This window comes from Diceros bicornis, chromosome 1, assembly GCF_020826845.1.
Source record: "Diceros bicornis minor isolate mBicDic1 chromosome 1, mDicBic1.mat.cur, whole genome shotgun sequence".
In the NCBI taxonomy this organism is placed as follows: domain Eukaryota; kingdom Metazoa; phylum Chordata; class Mammalia; order Perissodactyla; family Rhinocerotidae; genus Diceros; species Diceros bicornis.
Genome location: NC_080740.1, coordinates 22,515,341 through 22,539,482, shown reverse-complemented (window position 1 = coordinate 22,539,482; position 24,142 = coordinate 22,515,341). Strand labels below are relative to the sequence as shown.

The 24,142-nt window shown below is 40.2% G+C and overlaps 2 protein-coding genes across 2 annotated transcripts in view; both read right to left on the bottom strand.

Annotated features, from left to right (window-relative positions):
• Positions 1 to 3,733, bottom strand: part of LNPEP (leucyl and cystinyl aminopeptidase) — a 93,738-nt gene extending 90,005 nt beyond the window's left edge. The window contains exon 1 of the mRNA XM_058534643.1: positions 3,627 to 3,733. Within this exon, the coding sequence (XP_058390626.1) occupies positions 3,627 to 3,645 (19 nt within the window). The 5' untranslated portion in view covers positions 3,646 to 3,733. The remainder of the gene's footprint in view (positions 1 to 3,626) is intronic.
• An 11,089-nt stretch (positions 3,734 to 14,822) lies between these two features.
• ERAP2 (endoplasmic reticulum aminopeptidase 2) overlaps positions 14,823 to 24,142 on the bottom strand; it is a 40,789-nt gene continuing 31,469 nt past the window's right edge. Inside the window, exons 14-19 of the mRNA XM_058533908.1 lie at positions 23,366 to 23,522; positions 22,694 to 22,878; positions 19,855 to 20,016; positions 19,204 to 19,344; positions 17,047 to 17,128; positions 14,823 to 16,318 (exon numbers count right to left, since the gene is read on the bottom strand). Of these exons, the coding sequence (XP_058389891.1) occupies positions 16,175 to 16,318; positions 17,047 to 17,128; positions 19,204 to 19,344; positions 19,855 to 20,016; positions 22,694 to 22,878; positions 23,366 to 23,522 (871 nt within the window). The 3' untranslated portion in view covers positions 14,823 to 16,174. The remainder of the gene's footprint in view (positions 16,319 to 17,046; positions 17,129 to 19,203; positions 19,345 to 19,854; positions 20,017 to 22,693; positions 22,879 to 23,365; positions 23,523 to 24,142) is intronic.

Sequence of the window (24,142 nt, the reverse complement as noted above, 5' to 3'; positions counted from 1 at the left end):
TTTATACTGCCTTACAACCCACAAATATCTAATTAGTTGTCCATACTTCCCATTTTAGAAGTTGGGAATTACTTTCAATTGGATGCCACTCTGAAAACGAAAACAAAAATAGTTTTGTAAGACAGGAAAGTCCCCCTTGTTTGATTATGCACCAGGTTGTAGTACTAAAGTGATTCCTGGGGGCTTCGTTCATATGAAAAAAATGACAAACTGTTTAAATTATGTTTGCAGTATTGGGACTTCAAAATATCAATGTTTTTCTACCCTTTAGATTTAGTTCAGACTATACTACAAACTAGAAAGCATAGGGAAAAAATATATACATACATATGTGTGTATACATATATGTGTGTGTATACATATATTTATGCATGTGTGTATATATATATTTATGCGTGTGTGTGTATATACATATATACATACGTATATATATACATATATATATATATACGAAAAGAAAAAGTCCTTCTCTATCAATATGCCTCTAAATCCTGAATTTGCTTACCTAATAACTTTCTCAAAATCTCCCTTCTGGTGAATACTTCTAGTATCCTCAAAATGAAGTTGCAGATTCCTAGGCCCAATGCAGATTCCTCAAACCTCCTCAATTAGCTTCTTAGAGTGAACCCTGGCCTTTACATTCTTTAACATGAACTTAAGTTATTCTGAAATACCCTAACCCTGCATGCAAATGAGGACAAATAAAGCTCGACAATTATCAAATAATTACTTGCCCTAATCTAGTACATCTATCAAAAGACCTGGAGAGTTGCCATCAACTTGTTTTTTGTTTTTCTGGTAATACATAAATCATTACTTGCTAATAGTTTCACCTCTACCTGACTAACGGGACATAATAGCCACTGCCAAACTAATCTTGAGTACTGGTCTAGCACATCTCCCTCCCCATAAAAAAGTCACCAAAGATCCAAAGCCAGGCGGGATACCCAGTCTTCAGCTAATAGTCAGCAGTCCCAGCCAAGGGCAAGACCAAAAATACTTCCCGAGCCAAATGGGAATTCTTGGCACTAAGGTCCCTCCTTATATGCCCTTTCTGGAGATGTGCATATTAATTGTGTTACAGCAGTATGCTACCTGGACAGGATGTTCATCAAATGAACCCATTATCAGCAGGCAGAGAGCAAGGCGCAAGAAAAATGAGCCATACCAGCAGCAAGTTTTGACAGAAAACAAGGGAAGTACAGAACGCCCTACTGGAACAGATGAAGTACTGAAAGCCAGAATGACAAAACAGAAACTAAATGTGCCTCCTTTACAAATTTAGAGGTCAGAGGGTGAAACCACTGACAAGATTTTAACTGATGCAAGATATGTCATCCTGAATTACTCAAACTGTTTTTGTTAGCTCTCACACCTCTCCATATATAGGGACATATGAGCAAGTTAAGTGGTGAAGATTTTATTGAAAGAGGATGAATGTGTAACAAAAGCCAATACCAAGCTTGATAAATCCTGCAATCATAAATTCTATGGATAATGAAATACTCTGCACCAGAACGCCCAGACCTAAGGGAGAAGAACTAGATGTACATATCTTTTGTACTCAAAAGGATTAAGTACAAAGATAAACATACCGCCCACTGTATCATAACCTGTTTGAAGACACCAGAAAATTCTACAGCTATCCTTCAAAAGTTCTGAAATAAATAACCAATCCTCCTTAAACCTGAAAAGCACCTCAAATTTCTAGGAGCTAATTTCTTGTTGACTTTAGATGTTGTAGTTTCTATTCTCCTTGTTAAAGGACACTAGATAAGCCTCTCAAGTAGTGATTAACACATTAACTAAAGTGATGCACTGCCAAATCGTCTCCAGCACAGACTCTGAAAATCTCGAAGATAGATTGGAAAGGATTAAGAATTCAATTTCCTACATGAAAGTTGAAGCATTGCTTCTTTTTTGTTCTCCTCTCTGGGACTTTTCCATTGCCCTCCCAAATGTGACAATTTTCAAATATTCACATCTGGAGGCGCATATTCTAAGAGGGGAGAAAAGGACCCAATTTTAGGACTTGAGAATATACTTTTATTCTTTAGGCACAGGTTCACCAAATCAGCTAGCAATAATCTTGACCAAATGGGTGACTCAGCCTTGTTGTGGCGAGTTTTTTTTTTAATTTCACACTTAAAATCCTACAAACGTGGAAGCTCCAAGCATTCTACCTAGAACAAAGAAAAAGCCTTGGAATATTCATTTGAAAAGATTTAATAATTTGTATTAAACATATTTTACACTAAAGTACTAGATGGTCTCTAAGGTTCCTTTCAACTCAAATCTTCCTTAGTTCTCTTAGCAACTTTACCAAACTATTCTTAGAGTCTTAGTAATTACACATAGAACCTGAATGAGAAAGAAAATTCGGAATTAAAGTTGTCATCATTAAGCCTAATTAAACAGTACAGACAGGAAGATGGCAGTAGAATGAAGCATTCTGAATTAGGAACGGGGAGAATATAACGAGTAGTTCACAGTCCCATAAATGAAGCACGACATACCACAAAGTCTGGCTGGGGTTTGGGATACTATAGTGGACAATGTTTCTGTTTCTTTGGTGGCAACTGACTTTGGCTTCTATTAATGTGACAAACTATCCACCTGAAGTAACCAACCACCCGCAGGAAAACACGTCAACTAGAGAGTGAATCCTCTAATTCTAGTATGAATTCTCCCTAGCAGTTTTCCTACTTTCTATCCCAAAAAGGAATCCATATACCCAAAGTCACAAAATAGTAAGATATCTCACCCCTATATTGTGACACGGGCACTTCTGGTCCAAAGAAAAGCCATCGTTTTAACCAAGGTGGGATTTATTGTCTCCATTCAGTAAAGGGCTGTGGCTGTTGGCAAGGCATCCTGCAGGCTGCTGCTCTGACTGTCGCCTCAAGCCACATTGTGATATCACCGTGACGGACCCTTGACAGTCAATGAGTCTTGGACTGAAAAACTGGTATTATCGGGAGCCGGGGGAAGGAAGCCTGAGCGCCCTGCGGAGAGCCTCAGCCCCAGACAGGAGGGTGACAGCGCGGGCAGGCACCTCCCTGGCATGAGCAGAGGTGAGCGAGTCTCGCCGCAAGTTTCTCTTCCTTCTCCTAAATCAGGCTGCCCAGCCCCCCACCCCCACCCCGTCCTCATAGGAAAAGTCACGCCAGCAACTCGCTGAAGGACAGGCGGACAGCTCCTGGCGCACCACCGAAGTTGGGTTTGGCAGGGGCCGCGGCTTAACCCTTCGTGCCCGAGAGCCGCGGCCGACACCGCCTTCCCCGGGGACAGACCCGGCCTGCCAACTTTCCCGCCGCCCCCTCCCCTGCACACAGCAGCCCAAACTTTGCCGTTCGCCCACCTGGCGCGCAGCGGAGCGTCGGGTCCGGCCGCAGCCGGCGCCCCCCTACCCGGCAGGCGGTGGCCCTGACCTTCACGCCGGCCCCCGGCCCCGCGCCGGCCGCTGCCCGCCCCCCGAGCCTCCAGCTGCCTCCCCCAGTCCCCTTCCACCGCCCCCAAACCCTCTCGGGAAACTCGCGGTGGGGGCGACCCCGCGTGTCACGACCGCCCACGACCCTCTGGGCCCCAGAGAGCCCCGGCCCCGGCGCCTCCGGCTGCCCACTCACCATTGGTGAAGGGCTCCATTTTCCCCCCGCCGCGGCTCCTTACAGCCGGAGCGCCCAAGCTTCCTGCTCCGAGAGCTGAAGCGGCCCTGCCGACTGAGCATGCCCAGCGCGGCCGCCGAGGGCTGCGGGGAGGTGCCGCGAGGGGCGGCGCCGCTCCGCCGCTCTGAGGTTCCGCGGCTCCGGGTTTTCGCGACAGCTGCAGAAAGAGCGAAGGAGGCTAGCGGGAACAGCGCCGCGCAGCCCCGGCTGACTCCTGGGGGAGGAGGGGGAGGGGCGGGCTAGAGCTGGGGCGGGCCAGTGGGCGTGGCCTGAGCAAGCCCCGCCCCGCCAGGCGGGCAGGCCGGTCTGTTCTTCCAGGGCCCAGAACAGAGTTCAGTCATTCAGCAAATGTGACGACCTACTGCCTCCGGGCCTGGCGGTTCTTAGGCGCCGGGAACCCGATACTCCGCCGGCAAAACACGGTTATTGCCCCGTGGAGCGGACACTCCAGAGACAGACAATAAACACAGAAGACACATGAGACTGAAATAAATGTCCCGCTGAGCATTACGTCGGGGTGACGTGATGCAGAGTCAGTGGGTAGCTAATTCGCATAACTTGGTGTAGAGAGGCCTCGCTGGGAGCCGAGATCTGAAGGCAGAGCAGGAGCTTGCGGGCGACGGTCGCTGCCCGGACTGCGAAGCTCGGTTTCCCTGGGGAGGCTGGCTCCGGGGAGCCCACTCTGCCAAGGCCCGAGGGAGCAGGCGCTGAGGGATGTCTCTGCAGGGCAGCCCGCCCACAGCACAGTGGTCCCTAGCGGTGGAGGCCTGGAGAGTGAAGGGAGGGCGGGGCCCCCCGCGAGGCCGGGAGCGCCCGCGCTGGTTCGGGGCGCGGCCTCTACATGCAGGCGGGTCACAAAACCCGGCGCTGGATCCGCCGGGGACCGCGGGCGCCGCAGGATGTGGGCAGAAGGCCTGCCCCAGCCGACCCTTAAATCAACACCTGCGGCTCCCGGGGGTGCGCCGCCGGGGCCCGCGGCCAGACGGGGCGGGGCTAGGCCCGAGAAACGGAAACTCCCTTAGTCGCCTGCACGCCCCCAGCACTCGCGCCGTAGCCTCCATCTCCGAGCCACCATTGTTTCCAATGTCAAATCCGAGCTGACACGGCGAACCTTCAGGCTGGAACAACCTGGGGCCCCCTGAGTCGGGGCCCGCTTCCTCATCCCTTCCTCGGTGTGCGCGTCGCCGCCACGCTCGCAGCGGAGGCCTGGACCCTTCCAGAGCGCTGCCGCCGCCTCCTCTCCCTCCTCCGCGCCCGCAGCCCCGGCCCCCGCAGCGACTTGGCTCCGGTTGCCTCACTGCGCCTGCCAACTGTCACACGCTCCTCTGAGGCTGTCAACAGCAGGGCGTCGGGTGCAAACAAGCCGGCGGCCAGCGTAAACAGCCTGGGCAAACAGGGACGGCCGGGTATTCTTTTGACCCGCACGGGAATTAAACATTAGGTTTCAAAGAAGTGAAATCGAAGTGCAATATTGTATTTTGCAATCTTGTATTTTTTAAATGTCAATTGTATTTAACCACCCACTTCCCACTCCCGCTTTAAAACCTCCAATGAATACCAGTCGCGCGCACACAAAAAGTGAAACTCCTTACCTGACTCTGGGACCTCATCTATTACACGTGCTCACGAAGATTTGCCACAGAGGCCTTCTCGCAGTTACTGGAAGTCACCAAGTTCCATCCAGCATTGTTAACCATTCATTTTGCACATTCCTTGCGCAAGAACTGTTCCTTCTGGTACTTTGCCTGCTGGTCTCTTCTTGTCATTTAGGTCTCAGCTCAAATGTCACCTCTGCAGAGAGCACTTCTCTGACCACACGACTGAAATTAGCCACAAACGTCTAGTCTATAAAGACTGGGCCTTGCTTTATTTTCTTCACTCATCACTCTTTAAAAAAATGTTTTTGTTTGTTGTTTCATTATTACCAGTCTCCCTCTCAAGAATGCCAGCTCCGTGAAGGCAGTGTCATTGCCTTTTTAAAGGGCTGCCTCCTAATCTCTAGATAAGTATGCAATAAATAATTTTTGAATAAATATGTGAACGGATGCAATGGTATTTAGAGTTCTAGTTCACTTACAGTATTGAAAACTCTTCCAGAGGACCTCTCTATATTGAATGGTGTGTTTGTGATGGGTAAAGAGAAGGTGTCTGTATCATATGATACCTCAAAGCTTCTCTCTCCTCACTGTGTTAAAGATAATCAGAGCCCTTAGGCTACCTGCCCTCCCCGTCCCCCGTCCTCCCCACACACACACAAGGGCACTTCATAACCAAAAATAGAAAGTGAACCACAAGGGCTGGTGAATCTGTGTTCAGATATTATAGAGTCTGTGCAGGGCTGGATTTTGTTAAAAGGACCCCACACGTTGTATTGCTTAGATAAAAGGCTCTTCCCTATATTTTAGGTCATGTCATGTTCCTTTGGAGTTATTTTTGCAGCCAAGGCACTTAGTATCAGAGATATTTAAAACTCCACAGCTTGTCAAATCACCTCACTTCACCTGTAAGCTGGAGTCTGTCATGCTTCTAAGTGTGAAACACGTTACCTTGTGTTTTGTCTTAAATACTTTAATTCAGTGGAGACTTGGGGTAAAAATGCTTCCCCATTGCAATGGCAAATATAGGTGGAGCATGATGTCTTTCCAAGATTTCTTTGACAAAGAGATAACTTCTTTATCCTCTCTTTGCCAACCTCTTGCATCCTATCCCTCCCATTCCTACACACACACACACACACACACACACACACACAAAGACATTAAGGAACATGTAAAGACTTGTGGTTTTATATTGAAAGTAAAAAGAGTAAACAAACCCAAAATGGTTAAGAATCCTACCTACCCTCAAAAGAATGATAATGAATTTTGTTTTGTTTTATTCTGGTTTTTCTTTTTTTTTCTTTTTTTGAATACTCTTTTACATTTGTCTCCATCAAGCCTTTTTGAGGGAACACAATTTTACAAATTCACTACTGACACCCATTGTGTTTCAGTCTTTAACCTCCTCCTATCCTCCCACACAGAACTTCCTCTTTAAGGGCATAATGATACGTTAAATGGGCATAATGATACTTAAATTGTTATGAAGTTACTGTTCATTATCAGAGGAAAGAGTGTGACATTATCTACTATACTCATCTACTATTTTGGGGATCCTTGCTGTCTACCATTTAACATTTGAAAACCAAAAATTTGGAGGGTTAATTATAATATATAATAAATAGCATGAAAGGAGAAATATGAGCTCCTTGAATAACAAACAGCATTTATCTATAAAGCAACAAAGTTGCTAATCGATGAATACAAGAACATTTTTTTTCATCAAAATAAAGCACTTGGTCTGCAAAGGATCAGCTAATCCAAGCCTCAATTTAGCACATGAGGGAAGAAAGGTCTAGAGAGGTTAGTGGATTTACTCACAGTCCGGTGGCAGACATAAACTGGAACTCAGGTGGTCTGTGTTCTAAACCAGTGCTCTGGAGGTTGCTGTTGCTTCCCTGTTCCCACAGGGAAATTAGGGTGGATGACAATAATCCACAAAAGGGATATGGAGTAAAGAGAAATATAGCTAACTTCAGGCTACTAGAAGGCTATTCCATTAATTATTTCATTGATATTCCAATTTAATTTATTGATATTCCATGTCAACTTTAGGTTTAACATTATTAATCTTTCTAATTATTTTGAAATAAGCAATAAACAATATATTAATTCAGTATACACATTTGAAAATGATATTTGTTCAGCGTTCTTGAATAAATGGAGGATGCTACTTGCTGCCCAGATGACCACCATGAGGTTTTCAGCTACTCCAGACTCTACCCAGCCACCTCGAGGACCAGAGGGGTCAATATCTCATCACCCTTGTAACCCATTTGCAGCATACATGCTCTGCATCAATTAGTGATGTTTGAAGTTATAATAAATTAAGAAATGTTTAGAGCACTAAGGAAAGCAGAATAAATATCCAAGAGAGTTCTTGCAGAATTTAATCTTTAGCAAAAAGATTCAGCTAAATAAACTGAAAGGTTATTAGAAAGGAACAGTTATATAGTAGCTCAAGTGCGTTGGACTACAAAAACCAAAATGTTGAATCAAACTTGTTTAAACAATAAAGAAATTTATCATCTCACATAGTCCAGAGATAAGGTAGTTTCCAGTCACAGCTCCTCAGCCTTATCAAGAACCCAGCTTCTCACTCTGTCTACTCTGTGAGCAATTTTCTGAAAGACCAAGTGCCATGTGGTCAAAAAGGTGGATGCAACAGGACAGGAAGTGGGAACCCCCCCTTTTTTTTTGGTGTCTCTTTCTTAAGAGCAAGGAAACTTTTCTCAGAAATCCCCTGTTAGGATTCTCCTAAGGTTTTATTTGCCAGAACTGTGTTTTGTATATTTCTAAACCAATCACTGGAAATGAAAAGAGGGTTACCGTGAATGCTTTCTTAGACAAAGTAGAGTTAGGAGTGCTGAGTTGAGGATCACTTCCCCTGTTTCATATGGGGGAGGAGGAGGGACTTGAACAAAACCATTTTTCTTATTCAGAAGAGAAAAACGGGGTTAAGCAACTAAAATGTCAGGTAGGCACCTAAAATGTCCACTAAATGTTATAAACACCATATATTTTAATAATATTTTGATATTTTTTAAAAACCCTAAAACACTTGTACAGGAAAAGTAGAGCCCAATTCAGTGTAATTTTTCATATAATTGATGAATATAACAAGGATTATAAACTAAGAAATGATATACTACTAAACTTTGAATTTTGACCTGAAAGTAACTACTCTTGGACTAACTACTACTACTACTAACTACTCAAAATGGAAAAATAAATCTTAGGCATTTGTATTAGTTTGCTAGGGCTGCTGTAAAAAACTACAACAATCTGAGTGGCTTGAACAACAGAAATTTATTGTTTCATGGCTCTGGAGGCTGGAAGCCCAAGGTCAAGGTGTCAGCAGGGCCATGCTCCCTCTGAAGGCACCTGGGAAAGATACGTTCCAGGCCTCTCTCCTAGCTTCTGGTAGTTCCTTGGCTTGTGGCAGCATAATTCCAGTTTTCACATGGCATTCTCCCTGTGTGCACGTCTGTGTCCATATTTCCCCTTTTAATAAAGACACTAGTCATATTGGATCAGGAGCTCTCCCTACTCCGGTATGACCTCATCTTAACTAGTTACATCTGCAATGACCTTATTTCCAAATGAAGTGACATTCTGAGGTACTGGGGGTTACAACTTCAACATATGAATTTGAGGGGGGACACAATTCAACTCATCATAATAGCTTTCTAATAGAAATAAGGTGGAAGGTAAGTATCAGGAAAGATTTAGCTTTAAAGGATAACATCAAGGAGTGAAAAGACAACTCATAGAATGGGAGAAAATATTTGCAAATCATATACCTCACAAGGGACTTGTATCTAGAATATAGAAGAACTCTTACAACTTAATAATAAAAGACAATCCAATTGAAAATGGGCAAAGGATCTAAATAGACATTTCTTCAAAGAGTATATACAAATGGCCAATAAACACATGTAAAGATGTTCAGTATCATTAGCCACGAGGGAAATGCAAATCAAAACCACAATGAGATACCACTTCATGATATGGCTAGGCATAGGCATAGGATGGCTAGAATCAAAAAGCCAGATAATATAGATGTTGGCAAAGATGTAAAGAAATTGGAACCTTCATACACTGCTGGTGGGAATATAAAATAGGGCAGCTGTGTTGCAAAACAGTCTAGCAGTTCCTCCAAAGTTTAAACGTAGAGTTGCCATATGATCCAGCAATTCCACTCCCAGGTATATACCCAAATGAACTGAAAATTTATGTCCACACAAAATTTACATGACTGTTCATAGCAGCATTATTCGTAATAGCCAAAAACTGTAAACAACACAAATGTCCGTCCAAGGAGCCAGTTACAGAAGACCGTATATTATATTATTCCATTTACGTGAAATGTCCAGATGAGGCAAATCTATAGAGACAGAAAGTAGATTAGTGGTCGCCTAAGACAGAAGGGAATGAGGAATGGGAAGTGACTGCTAATGGGTACAGGATTTCTTGTTGGGGTGATGAAATGTTCTAAAGTTGACCATATTGACAGGTACACAACTCTGTGAATATACTAAAAACCACTGCCACTGTGACTGGAGCAAGTTGCTTAACCTCCCTGGGTTTCATTTTTCCTTTGTAACCTGAGGACAAATACCCTGTTCTTAGGGTTGTTGTAAGGATAAGATGAATTAACACACTGAAAGTGCTTTAAACAGAGACTGGCACAAAATAAGGCTTAAAAATGCATTTCCTGGGGCCGGCCTCGTGGCGTAGCAGTTAAGTGCGCACGCTCTGCTTCGGAGGCCCCTGGGTTCGGATCCCGGGCGCGCACTGACACACCGCTTGTCAATCCATGCTGTGGCAGCGTCCCACATAAAGTGGAGGAAGATGGGCACGGATGTTAGCCCCGAACCTGTCTTCCTTAGCAAAAAGAGGAGGATTGGCAGATGTTAGCTCAGGGCTGATCTTTGTCACACACACACACACAAAAAATGTATTTGCTATTCCTATTAAATGTGAATTGTGACACTTTAATACCATGTAGATTTGCATGCAAAAAAGTTTAGAATCACAAATTATAACGTGAGAGCAAACAAATTTGTATAATGCTGACATATTCCAACCTGATAATTTAAAATAATGATGTTCTGAAGAAACCAAGTTTTTGGTGTTGTGTTGACGTCTAAGCCCTGTATCAGATGAGATCTAACTAGGCCAGGAAGTGGCAGGGATGGTGGAGCCTGCTCCAGCCACGAAAGCCAATCATAGTCCTTCTATGAAAGTCAGAAGATATAAAAAATATTTTTAGAAATTATCTCTAGCTGGAATTTTTGATTGACTTGCTCTTTCTAGAGAGATGTTTGTCTTCCTGAAGATACTGATTCAGTTTTCATTTTCCTTTATTTCTTACAGCTATGCTGAAATAGAGCCTGTCTGAGGTTTGTTCCCATAAAATGTGTCCATCAGGTTTTTGTTTGTTTTTGAGCATGAGAAGGTCCTGTAATATTTATGCAGAAAATTACACTTGACTGTGATTCTTGGCTGACTCTCGGCTGACTCAGATGCTTTTTTCCTCCCTCTGGCTGATGGCTGCCAGCACAGGCTGTCATCAGTCAGCAACATTTGTGGAGTGCCCATGTTGTACAGAGTACCAAAGAGAACTAAAAACAAAACAGGAGCTACAGTTTTGCTTTTAATGCACTTACAATACATTGGGCCAATCAGGACAAGCACACAGAATATATATATAATGCATAATACATGACACAGAAATATACAATCATGTACCAGCAGGACAAGCCTGAGGCAAAACTTCGAAGTAAGCTTGTCTCTGAGTCTCCTAGGTCTCATTTTGTATTTTCTTCCCTCACTTCTGAGTGCTGCTTCATATAGTCAACAAATATTTATCAAATGCCGTCTGTATACAACACCCTTGAGTAAGTGACAGATACTGCCTTCCAGAGCTTCCTACCCAACCAGTACTTTCTAGGCTATTGCCTTCATTCCAGAATCACCCCCCTCCCATCCTCTCTCCCAGCTTCGAGGTCCTTTCTCTCTTTTTAGGGCCCCTTTCTCAGCTAGCTGTAAAGAAATAAGTATTAATTAAAAAACAAAGTTACACTGAAGCATGACTAATGAGTTACAATTTAATATTTTAACTTTTATTAGCTCAAAGGAATGAGTCTAAAGGTGGAATTATAGAAGAGAAAGCAACTGGATAAGGAGAGATATATTTTGAAAAAAATCTATGAGGTATTTTTTTAGGTAGCACTTTTTAGATTTGGATTTGCAAGGCCAACACTGCAGGTATTATATCTTTCTAGGTCCTTAGTGAGATGGAGGAGCCAACAGTTGGTATATTCCCCTTGGTCTTAAAATCCAAACAGCTAGGCTTCCCAGAGAAGCAGTTATCTGAAAGTAGGAGAATAATGTGCTTTTCCTATCTGGTAATGGCTTTTCTAGAATATAGAACGTTGTTTTTAAAACACTGCTTTGATCATTAGTGTCATAACTACTATCTATAGATCAGGAACAACTTAGAACAAGAATAAACAAATACAAATCTTTAAATGTTATCTGGCCTCTCGCATTAACCAACAAATTATTCATTGTTGCCTAATTCACCCTGATTCAGTCTCTGAGTGTGAGCTGAATCAACTCACCAAGGACATAGGGTCTGACTCCTGTGGGCTCTGTCTGGTTCACATAGATTGTACATAGTTGTTTCAGACCAGACTTTTTCTTCAACACTTATCAGCTTAAGTCTCTCTACCTGTTTACCCCTTACCAGCTAAAAAGCCCTGTTTGTCCTTCTGAGATTCCTACTTTTAGTCTTTGAGTCTACACCTGGAGGTTTGAGTAGAAAGGAAATAAAATTATACGCCAGCAGCCTTCTGCCATGGAGACAATTGTTGCTCTTTTAGAAAAAGTTCACCCACCCTCATCCCTGCCTTTTTCCATATTTGAGTTTTTGGAGGGTTCTTTCTATCCTTTTTCCAACCCCAACTCAAAATACTAGAATTAAGATAGAATTTCCAAACTTTTTTTTGCTAGAAAACAGTTTTTAAAGGAGAATATAGTTTTAAAACTGAGAAATAATGTCCTTTGTATCTTTTAAGTCTTTTCATAGACAATTTACTCTGCCTACTTTAAGATGAGGTTTGTAATTATAACTGGGGCATTGTTCGGATGACTAGAGGGACATGCCAGGTGGTATTAACATGAGAATTCCCTACAGAAGTATGAACCTAAAGTGTTATATCAAAAGAAAGAAATATGGCATAACTCAACAGAGGGAGATGTGAACTTTGAAGTCTGGGAAATCATGCATGTTAATACCTAAAGATGAGAATTAATGAATCACGTGCTAAGAAAACAAAACCAGTTTCCCAACCTTGTCTGGGAGCGTGTAGAAGATAAGGACTTTTGGGGAAAGGAGAACAAATGAGCAAACGATCTGGAAGTTAGAGTTGCAAAGTAAAGTTTGCAGAAGTGATTAAAACATAGAAATGTTTTTCTTGTTAAAGTCTGCATTTCTCAGACTTTCTAACCCTTTTTCCCCATGAATATTGGAAAATTTTCCAGATTTGAATCCTGAACAAATGATCTTTCTATCCTGCTAACTTCCTAAATATGATGCACTGTTAGGCACCCCACAACCTTATTTATGGGAAATCAATACTACTCAGTCAATAATGCAAAACAATTTCCATCCTAAGGAGCCTCTTACGTAAAAGTGTTAGGCATTTGCATATTGGAAAATAAATTATTATGGCTTCTGAGAATACACTAGACTAGGTACCCTGACTGACCTTCTTGCTAAAAATAACTAAAAATGTACAATAAAATATATTTTTAAATTGTTTTAATGCATTGATGACCTGGAAAGTCAGTAAGGAATACTCGTGGATTGAAAACTAAGTGAAGGCAGGAACTGTGACGGGTAAGCAGAAGGCTGAAGTCAACTTTCACCTTGAGGGCATCTGAAGCTTCAGTTTCTATGTCTTTGAGAGTAGAGGGGACAGATGACAAAGTCCAGGGCCTGCCCAAGTTGGGGAACATAATAGGAAACAAAATATCAGGTATAGTCTGTTTATAATAGTCTCATCTAAAACGAAATGATACAGAAAAAAATCAAACAGGATACAAAAAGATCCATCAGGCAAATGTCAGTCAAAACAATCTAGTGGCAAAGCTGTGTAAATATCTGAGGAAACTGTACTTTACCATAGAAAGTATTACTAGATACAAGAGATTAACATTTGGTACTGACAAGTACAGGATATAGGGGTAAGAAGAAAGTGAATTAATACTTCCTTTCAGGAAAATAATCTGACACTATCTATTAAAATATTAGATTATACAAAATACACATACACTTCAACCTAGCAAATCCACTTCTTTCATAATCCTTTCCACCTTTTCTTCCTTATGATTTGGAGACATGACTTTGATGAGTTTTAGGTTTCAGGAAGCAGACAATATAATGGATGATTGGTTTCAAGTCTGTAAATGTAAAAGTTGTAAACCATTATATGTTGAAACAAAAAATAGTGACACACGGTTAAATGGAAGAAAGAGAGTCAATAATGAATATAAGTACAGGGATTTTGCAGAGTAAAAATGTGGCCATTTTAAACAAACTTGTGTTTGGTAGACATTCGTGTTCAAGTGGAAAACTAGCTCCGTGACTTTTTGGAGTTCCCCCTTGTAGTTTGGGATAGAATAAACCCCTCCTCTACTCAAAAAAACAAAAACAAAAATAAAAAAACCCCAAGAACTTCCCTCAGAAAATCAGAATCTCTTGTAGTGGTTCTTGGCCAGACTTGCTTCTCTGGAACCTCAAATAGACCCAATGACACAGCAAGAAATGAAAGGCAGAAGTAAGCACAGGAGGTAGGACAAGAAATTCCTATCATAGTGGTAAACTGGACTCCTGAGGGCTGAAGCACCTGTTCTCCCCCACACAGAGCCTAAAAGGGAGTAAGCCATTAGTTCTGGGCTCCCCTGATCTGGAAGATTTCTCATACTGAGTGGGCTGCAGAGATCACAAAATTCCCCCCAGGGCCTCTGTGGGGAATCAGGGAGGCACGGAGAAGTGTCTGCTCATTCCATCATCTATTCATAATCTTGTATACAACTTTTTCACAACCTCTTTGTTCATTTGGGGTAAAAGAAAGTAAAAGTAACTTTAGCCCAGTCTTGGTATTGGAAGTCTGGCATCCACCATAAAAGTTTTGAAATATCACACTAATAAGTACAATACATTTCTTTTTCAAAAACTTTTTATTCAGTAAAACATTATTGGCACAGTAATTCTCATCAAATTATAAAATTGCTACTTTCTGGACTCAATTCTTAAGAATCTGGGAAATTACAAATATATTTAAATAAGGAACTAAAAGGAAGAGAATTAAAAACTTGGAAATTTATGATAGACAAGTTACTACCCAAAAGAAAGAACTTTGCTTATTTATGGAAATGATGGCACAGTGCTACGGAAACTCACATATTTTATTGCTTTGCTTAATTTACATATTATCTTGGTGGAAAAAAATAGTATTCTTTACTCTTTCAGCTTCCTTATATTAAAGTACAAATAATTCTAGAGGGATATCACGTAGGTGTTATACAGACCTTGGTAGGATCATGACCAGGTCAAATCTAGAGTCAAAGATGCTTCAAGGATTCCAAGAAAAGATCTGAAAACAAACTTAACAAAATGTGTATTGGGTCATGCCCCTGTTCCATCCTAAGGGTATCCTGTCCCTGACAATGGCACCAGAGAAAGCTCTATAAACCTTCACGACATCACTCCAAAATGGGTGGGGTAACCAGACATCCCCGGCTTCCCTTAATAATCCAGATATGTCAGTTATCTGTGGATTGATTCCAATCTTCCCGGAACTTATTTGTACTTTTATACTGATTCATATGTGGGATCATGAATTTTTAAAATTTACTACCCGTATTTAGAGTGGTGTCGTCTTTATTTATTCCAAATACCTTATTCGCACAATTGAAAGAAGCATCTAGAAAAGCACTTCAGAGATCAAAAGCTTCCCTTAAAGTATGAAGAAATGCTAAAACTGGGTTACAAAATATGATGATGCATTTAAATATTTACATTAAACCGTGATTTAACCCAAAATATACCCAATACGATCTAATTCTGCAACTTTCAAAAGATTTATTAGAAATGCAATAGTGTGTGAATTGAAGTGGTGTGGTATGACCTGTCTCTCCTGTACCTCTGTGACTGCAGATTTTACTTCATTTGGAGATGACCTCAAAAGGCTTTCCTTGAAGCTCTTTATGAATGTGAGGGTCAAGCCAAGAGGCCCTCCTGGCTTCCTTGACAAACTCGGACATCTAGTTTCTAAGAATCTGAGGTTTGGTGACAAAGCCTTTGTTTTCCTAATACTTATGCTTCATAATTTGTATCATATTTTCCATAAATGGTAGAAATTAAATAAACTATTCAGGCTGAGTTGAAGGGGGAGAGTGAGGAGACGGAAGGATGCAAAGGAAAGATAGATTTTTTTATGGTTTGGCTATTTTTCCTCGGAGGTAAAACTGGTTGGGCAAACTCCAGGATACTAAGCAAGGTTAAAAAAGCATCAAAGAAGCAAGATAGTGGCATAATGTGAGGCAATGTAGATAGTCTGTGCTGCAGCTAAACTATTACAGCTATATCTATATATCTATATATCTATATATCTATATCTCCACTATTTAGAGGAAGTTTACTTTTAAATAGGCTATTGAACTGCCCTTCCCCCTCCCCCAGCATCAGACATCTGTCAGCTAGAGATAGCTGAGAGCAGGCAGCTGGGCAGGCCGATTTCTTGAGGCTTCTTACTGGTTAGACGAAATATCTAGAACTCTGACTTGAGCTTTGCAGACTTCATGCAGACATAGCCCACATCTCTTTCTATTAATCATTTAAATACTAGCCAGTAGCCAAGTCCTCAAAGTGGGAAGATTTTTCTCCAGCCACTTTATATTTTTGGATATGTTTTCCACAACAATTTGAAAAACATCCAGATGTGATCCTTGGGCCTTAAGAAAATCAAAGAAAAGTTTCACCTGAAAAAGAAGCAAGAAAAGAATTGCTGACACGGTTCATAAAACACTTTCTCTTCTAAAGCGTTTCAAAACAGCTTGCAAATTGTACAAACACAGGTGCAAGCATTTCTCTGCCAACCTCTAAAAGCTTGTTTTCTTCTTCTTCTCTTTTTTTGGATAACTATTATTTCACTTTATCTTCAAACAATAGATAAGTAAGACAGGAATGATAAATCCTCATCTTATAAGGGAGCACACTGCGAGTAAAGAGGTTAAGTGACTTAGCCAAGTCACAGAGTAAGTAGTGAGCCAGGATTTAAGTTCTAGAATTGTGAATTTACTTAAAGGGTAAATAAACTTGAGATTTATTGTGGAAAGAAGATGCAAAACACTAGAATGCTCGGAAAAAAAAGACAACGAGAATTACCAACAATAGTAGTTTTGTTAAAAAGACCTTTAAGTACTCTTCCAAACTTCAGGGTAATCTTTCCTGTGCGATGATACAATATGAATGAAATAATACATAAGGACTCATCTCTCAAGGGTAATTTTGAATGCTCTGAACAAATGTATTTTAAGTGTCAGGTTTTAGTCCTGTCCCTTCCATTTACTTGCTGTGTGACATTGGACAAACAACATATTTTCTTTTAATAAAATGAGAACTTCAAACAAGATTGCATCTAAGTTTACTTTCAATTCTACAGCTTGAACATTTATTTTTAAATTGTTAGCAACAGAAAATCACAGACCTCTTGCAACTCATCCCTGGAAGAAAAGTGAGACGTTGTGCCAGAGATGATCAGTCTCATGGGAAATGAGCCCAAGCCAAATCTGAAAATAAGGAAGAACTGCTCAGATTTAAGTAATAGAAATGCTGGCCTTACATTCATTATATCATATGTCATATTTTAAAAATATAAATATTAATAGCTATATGATAAACTTGTACATTAAAATAGATACTATTAATTACCATAAGAATAACGCTTATATTCACCCAGTACAATCCCAAAGCTATAAAATTTACCAAATTTGAGCATTAAATAAAAATGTAGATAAAGCTTTCTTAGAAAATGTGACTAGCTTATTCAGCAATGTTTATGTTTAAATTTATGTTTATGCTTAACGCAGCGTTCTCTACATTTTTTTGATTATACATCCCATCAGTAAAGATTTTTTGAGCAAGAACTTCCCAATATACATTTTTTTTGTGTGTGTGAGGAAGCTTGGCCATGACCTAACATCTGTTGCCAATCTTCCTCTTTCTGCTGAGGAAGATTGGCCCTGAGCTAACATCTGTGCCCATCTTCCCCTATGTTGTATATGGGACGCCCCCATAGCATTGCCCGACAAGTGGTGTGATTGGAACCCGTGAACCCTGGGCCACCGAAGCAGAGCACAGGAACTTAACCACTATGCCACTGGCCGGCACCCCACCAATATAAGTATTTTTATTTATGAATTATACGCATGTATTATGTTATAGGTAAAAAAGGAAATTTAATAGCCTAAGATAAGAAATAATATATGTGGTACTATTTTCATCTTGGACTTTCATGTATTGTCTTGCACACTTCCCCATCCCATTTTGGACACCACTGTGTTTAAGCATTGTATTTATTGGTGCAATATTACTTGGTTGAGCTTTCATTCACAGCCGCAAACTGCATCCTTCACCCAGTGTTTTATACAGAGAATTTGTACCACAAGTCAAAGGGATTCATGCTGAAAAGCAGAGCACGGATACATCTCAGAAAATGGGTCCACGTCTAGGCTCTGCATGTGGTCAGAAAGAAGGATAATTTCCAGTTAAAAAGGAAACCTACAGCATTGCGGGAAAATGTCTGATCATTTCTGGAGGGAACTGACAGTCATGCAAACGACGAAACCAATGGTTCCAGTTAGGGTCTTTAAGGAAACATATATTTTTTTAAAAAAAGCAGATTCTAACTGTTTGGTCTCATGTAGATGTCAACTCCTTCAAGTTCTGGGAGAGGGATGGAAATGTGCTTTTGTTTACACAAAAGCTGTCTGTGAGGATTCTGAATCCTTTATGGCTAAGAAATGAGAAGGAAGAGGAACGGGGGATCACTGACCTCAGATATGCTGCCTGATGCTAAGATGAACAGAGCAATTGCGCGGCTCTCTGACTCAGGGTATTTTCCACACAGTTCATAAGGGACATTTTGGATTTGGATGAGGAATGGCTGAGCACCTTAGCAGGGGGTTGTTGTGAGATAAAGCAATGCCATCCTGTACATTCCAGTGAAATTTTATCATTATTGATTTTTTTCTGGGATATTTTAGGCCCAGAAGCATAGTGGAGTGAGCTCTAGTTCTCCAAGAAGCAGAAACTCAGAAAAGACTCCAACCAATCCAGTTTTGGAGGGGGGCTCCCAAAACACTTCTGATTGGGTTTCTTTCAGCTACTCCAAGGTCTCCATGGTGCTACCTCCACAGGGGAACTGGGAGTGAGGATTAGCTCTCATCAAAATGCCTGAAGTTTTTCCCCCAGAACAAAACTGCATTAACAAAGCAAGCCCAATATGTTTGATGCACTATATATGGCTTCATTGGACTTTTCCAGGTTGGGGAGAGAGCCAGAAGGGGATGGGGTGACGGCGCTGATGACTAGATTTAACTCAACTCATACTTGCTCCCAGTAATTCTTATTTGCCTGGGCTGAACAAGAGAAATCTGTTTGCTGTTCCCTTCTTCTCATTCCTCTCCCCTACACCTGGACAGGGTAATTTGGGATAGTGAGTTTCAAAACCAATTCTTCATTGAACCATTTGAGTAACAATGGTATTATTTACATGCTTTGAGGGACACTTGATTACACTTGGTTTTAGGCAACTGAGACATCTGGGTGAAAGAACACACATTACATGTAAATAAATACCAACTTTTTAAGGAGATGGGTCCAATTTTCTCTTACAAAATTCCAGGCTAATCGCTGCCCCTCTGGATTTCTGGCAATCGCATAAAGAAGAACTGCCAAGTCCTGTGTCTTGATAACCTTTCCTTCCATTCCTAGTTCAATTAATCTGAAGAAATAAAAACCAGTTGATGTCTCATGGTATGTGTTTTGTAATGGAAATTAACTCAGGCAACCAATATATTAAAAGAATAGGAGAGAAAGAGGAATGATAAAAGTGTAATTTAAACAGTAATAAATTCTCTACTGGCTAACATTTTTAATGTTCCAGTTAAACTTTTACTTTTTTCTAGCAGTAATTTTATTCCCTTATTATTCCAAAGAACTTTGATTAGCATCTTATATGCAAGAATGTATTTTTGCAATAATTTTCCTCCAAGGTTCTGAAAGTAAAACATGGCCATTTGTCTAATATCAATCACACGATTAATAACTAGAGAATATCTGTTTCCACTATTTGCATTTTGTCATTATATATTTTTTTGGAAGTAAAATCAAAGCAATTCAAATCCTGATTCAATTATTTTATGCCTTTGAAATTGGTGGCTGAAATTTTTGTGAATTCACTGAATTTGTGTCAGTTTATTTTTTAACAATTTAGTTAAATTGATGCACTTACTTCATTAACTTTTCCTGATGTTTGCTGGTTGACAATGCATACAGAATTTTGTTTTTTTCAGCACCTGACACTGACAGTTCATATCGCTCTAAAAGGTAGTTCCATCCTGCTGTTGTCTGAGCACCCACTGAATACACAATCTTCAAAACGTCTGTTGGGATACTGGAATATTAAGCACAAAAGTGAAGAAAGAAGTTCTATGAGAAAAAACCTCTTTTTTTCTTATAACTATTTTAAATTGCTTTAACAGAATTATCCCTGAGTTATTTCCAGTACCTAGCACATTGAAGTTTTTTTCTGCCAACCTTTTATAGAAATATTTTATGTAATTTTACTTTGCAAATTATTTGTGGTTTTTTTCTACTGGTGATAAAATGTTAGCAAGGAGAATAATCAAAAAATTTTAACCTACTCAGAGATGAAAATAGAAAGTAGATAGAATTAATAAATAAAAGAGATGATTTCTGAACTATAAAAGCACTGGTTTATGTAGCATTCTATCATTAAATAATCTGTGTTGATGCTATATGACTTTCTTTTTTAAAAAGACGATTAGTTGCTGCTTTAATGTCACATTAAGAGTATTTTTTAACAGGCCTGTCTGAAGGCCATCTGACTTTCCAGGTATAGAGGATTGTAATTAGAATTTAGTCATTTTACAATTCTGTACAACTGGTAAGATGCAATAATATTTTCTCTCCAACTGAAGACACCACGATTTTTGTTTTTTGTTGCCCTGTAAGATATTAACTAGTTTTGATTCTAATTTAGTCTATGATTTTTAATCCCAAATATCATTAGATCAATAATAACAGATATTCATATGGACGGCTTGGAAAAACCACAACACAGAGATGTGGGGATGGGGCAGAAAACTTGCATATATCATGCAGTGACCATATGGTAGGGATTGTACTAGTCTCTGTACATCTTATTAAATTCTCAAAGCTGCCCAGTGAGATTGTTATTATCCTAACTTTTAAAAAGTGGAAATAAAGCTCGGAAAGATTAACAAACTTGCACCAAGGTGACTAGCCATTTTAGAGACAAGATTTAAACCTATGATTCTAATGCCTGTGCTATTTTACTGTACAGATTTATGAAGATTGAGTAACAAGTACATTGTAAGCTCCTTGAAAGTAGGACACATAGTCGTTTTGTTCACCACTTTATCCTTAGCACCTACAGCAGTGCCTGGCACATAGGCAATATGCAAAGAATTATATTTTGAATTCATGAATGAATGAAGTAATCGATCTATATAATAAAATTATTGATTAGGATTAATACTAGTGGTCCTGAAGTTTAGAGAAAAATCCTACAATATTTAATTATGTGTTCTTGATTATAAGCATAAATGAGCTGTACCCAGAATATTTTCATAGGCATAGCATTCTATTCAACATGTTGAACTATCTTATCTACTGTACATGGGTTACTGCAGGTAAATCAGTTGCTTGATGCTAGTTAGCATCAAGACAGTTTCCATTGTGTTATAGGACAGCAGGATATTTACATTTTAGCCTCGCTCGTACAACCCATTCAAATACGAACAAAAAGAAGAAAAAAATAGAGCTAAAAGATATTGTTTCCTAAAACTGATTTTAGGCTTAAATCCCAAAGACCTCAAAAGTCCAGAAAAAAGAAAACTGGAATTACTCTTTTTTTTAAAGAAGAATTAAAAAAAAGATTTAAAAAGCTCATTGAAATGTAGTTGTGTGGAGAGAAATGATGATAGCTTATGATAGCAATTTGGCACAGGAAAAATTGACACTACATTACATTACACTGCAAAAATTACATTACATGAGGGGCCGGCCTGGTGGCACAAGCGGTTAGGTGCGCGCGCTCTGCTGCGGCGGCCCAGGGTTCGCCAGTTCGGATCCCGGGCGCGCACCGATGCACCGCTTGGCAAGCCATGCTGTGGAGGCATCCCATATAAAGTAGAGGAAGATGGGTGTGGATGTTAGCCCAGGGCCAGTCTTCCTCAGGAAAAAGAGGAGGATTGGCAGGTGTTAGCTCACGGCTGATCTTCCTCACAAAAAAAAAAAAAAATCACATTACATGATACTAAAGTTGTGAATTTTTTTCTTCTATTTAAAAAAATGAATTTTCCTTAATTCACTTACAGATTTGATTTCTCAACACATCCATCTCTAGACTCACTTTTAACAGTAACAATATAAAGTCATGCATTGGACAGAAATCAAGGCTTACGTTAAAAGGATCGTGGGGTTTGTTAATTCCTATGTGTTGCAGCGGCTAAAGTGAATTGCTACATAATCCATTTGATCACTGGGCATCTTCCTGATTACAATAGCCACCAGAATCAATTTTACCACCATATACATCCTTTAGATGGGCCAAATCATCAATTTCCCATCAAAGGTGAAACTCTGGGCCAAGGCTTGGTCTGCGGTATTGGTTAATAAGGAAGTAAACACATTAAAAAAAGAAAAAAGCACCCTCATCTCTCTTTTTTTTTTGTACAAGTTTCATCAAATGATCACCTGTGCTTTAATTGCATGTGCATTTCACATTGCTTTTTATCTTTAAAGGCATCACTTTTGGAGATTGGGCATCCCCCTGCTTTCACCCTCTGGCTATTTTTCTGTTGCCATGCCAATGTTTATTAGCTCTCCCCTACAGGGACCTAAACCTCACTTCCCACAAAATCTACTGAGCACTTACTATGTGGGAGCATGAAACAAGGGTATGCAACCCAGCATGATTTTTTTTCTATCCTCACTAAAAGGCTTTAGATCTACTGTCTTGCATGATCAAAGACTTTTACATCAAAGTGAAAGGAACAAAGAATAGGACAGAAGTCTAGATCTACTTTAATTTTCCACCGGATTCCATCCACTGAGAGAAGAGTTCAGTTGCCTTCCTGATGCAAGAAGCGTGGTTCAGGTAACAGGCCAGCTTCAAGAGATCCGAGCGAAGCGTCCTGTCCCAGACAGAGCCCTCGTCGTTCCAGCTCTGGGTGTCAATTACTGGCTTAAAATATCGGAGAATGTAATCCTGCAGAAAGCACAGGATGGTTTACAGAGAGGCTACACTTAGTTCTTAACCCAGCTCTTGCTCACCCATCCAAATGGCCCAACTCTAAATGGTCTGCATGCATCTTTCCCAAAACACTGAACTACTTATCTTTATATCTCTTCTCTTTTTCTGGCCTCCACCTACCATGCCTAAGAGACAGAGTTAGTTTTTCCATTAAAAAAATGATTTAATTTCCTATCTGAGAGGGAACATCAATTGATATAAGATAAAATCATCTTAGGAGGGATGTTTTGCTCCTGATCCTGGTACCTAGCTCTTAGGATGGTGATGATAAGGAACAAGGGGCACCCAACCACTAGGTGCTGTGGCGTTGACCGTGCCGTTAGCCGGTTTCCTCAGCTTCTGGAAGATGTAACCCCAAGAGCTCACACCAAACAGACTAAGTCTCGCTGATGCTCCAGACACTGTGTATTTACTTAATGAATTTTCTGAAAGCAATACAAACCTTGAGGTTTTCAGTGACATCTGAAATATTCCTTCTGTCCATCATGTGGTAAAACAATTCTAAATATCCCAGACCTTTGAGAAGTGCAGGAATGTTTGCTTCATGTTGGAGATAGCGAGTCAGGTCAAGGGCTTTGTCTAGGGTCAACCTTCCTGCACTGAAGTATAAAACAAATGTTGGTGGTTTGTGTATATCTTACAGTTCTTAATAATAAAAAAATATAAAATATAAAAGTATGATATAGAAAGCAATAACAGGAGTAGTTCATTATAGCCAGACCATTTGGTTTAAGTCCTAGCTCTGCCACTGACTAGCTGTGTGATCTTGGGTAAATTACCTAACCTCTCTGGGTCTCAGTTGCCTCCCCTATACATTGGGGAACATAATAGTAACTTCTTCTAGGGATTGTTGTAAGGATTAAATGAGTTAATACGTGTAAAGCACCTAGAATAATGGCTATCACACAGTAAGAGCTTTATAATTGAAATAAATATTAGCTAATATTAATATTTAAAACCAAATAAGATCAGTTTTTATAAATTATGTCATTCTCTAATTGTTTAACTTGTGGCTTTCAATTGTTCCTCCAAGTGAACTTGGAACTGTGAGGACAGGAGCCATGTCTTTTCTTTTTTGGATGTCCCTCCTAGAACCTAACAGAGAAGCAGCAATTATTGTGAGTGAGATGAAACAAGTATTTCCATCTTTTTTTTTTAGAATTTATTTAGATCTTAAAGTTACATGTCTTCTCTACATTTTCTTTTCATAAGAAAAACA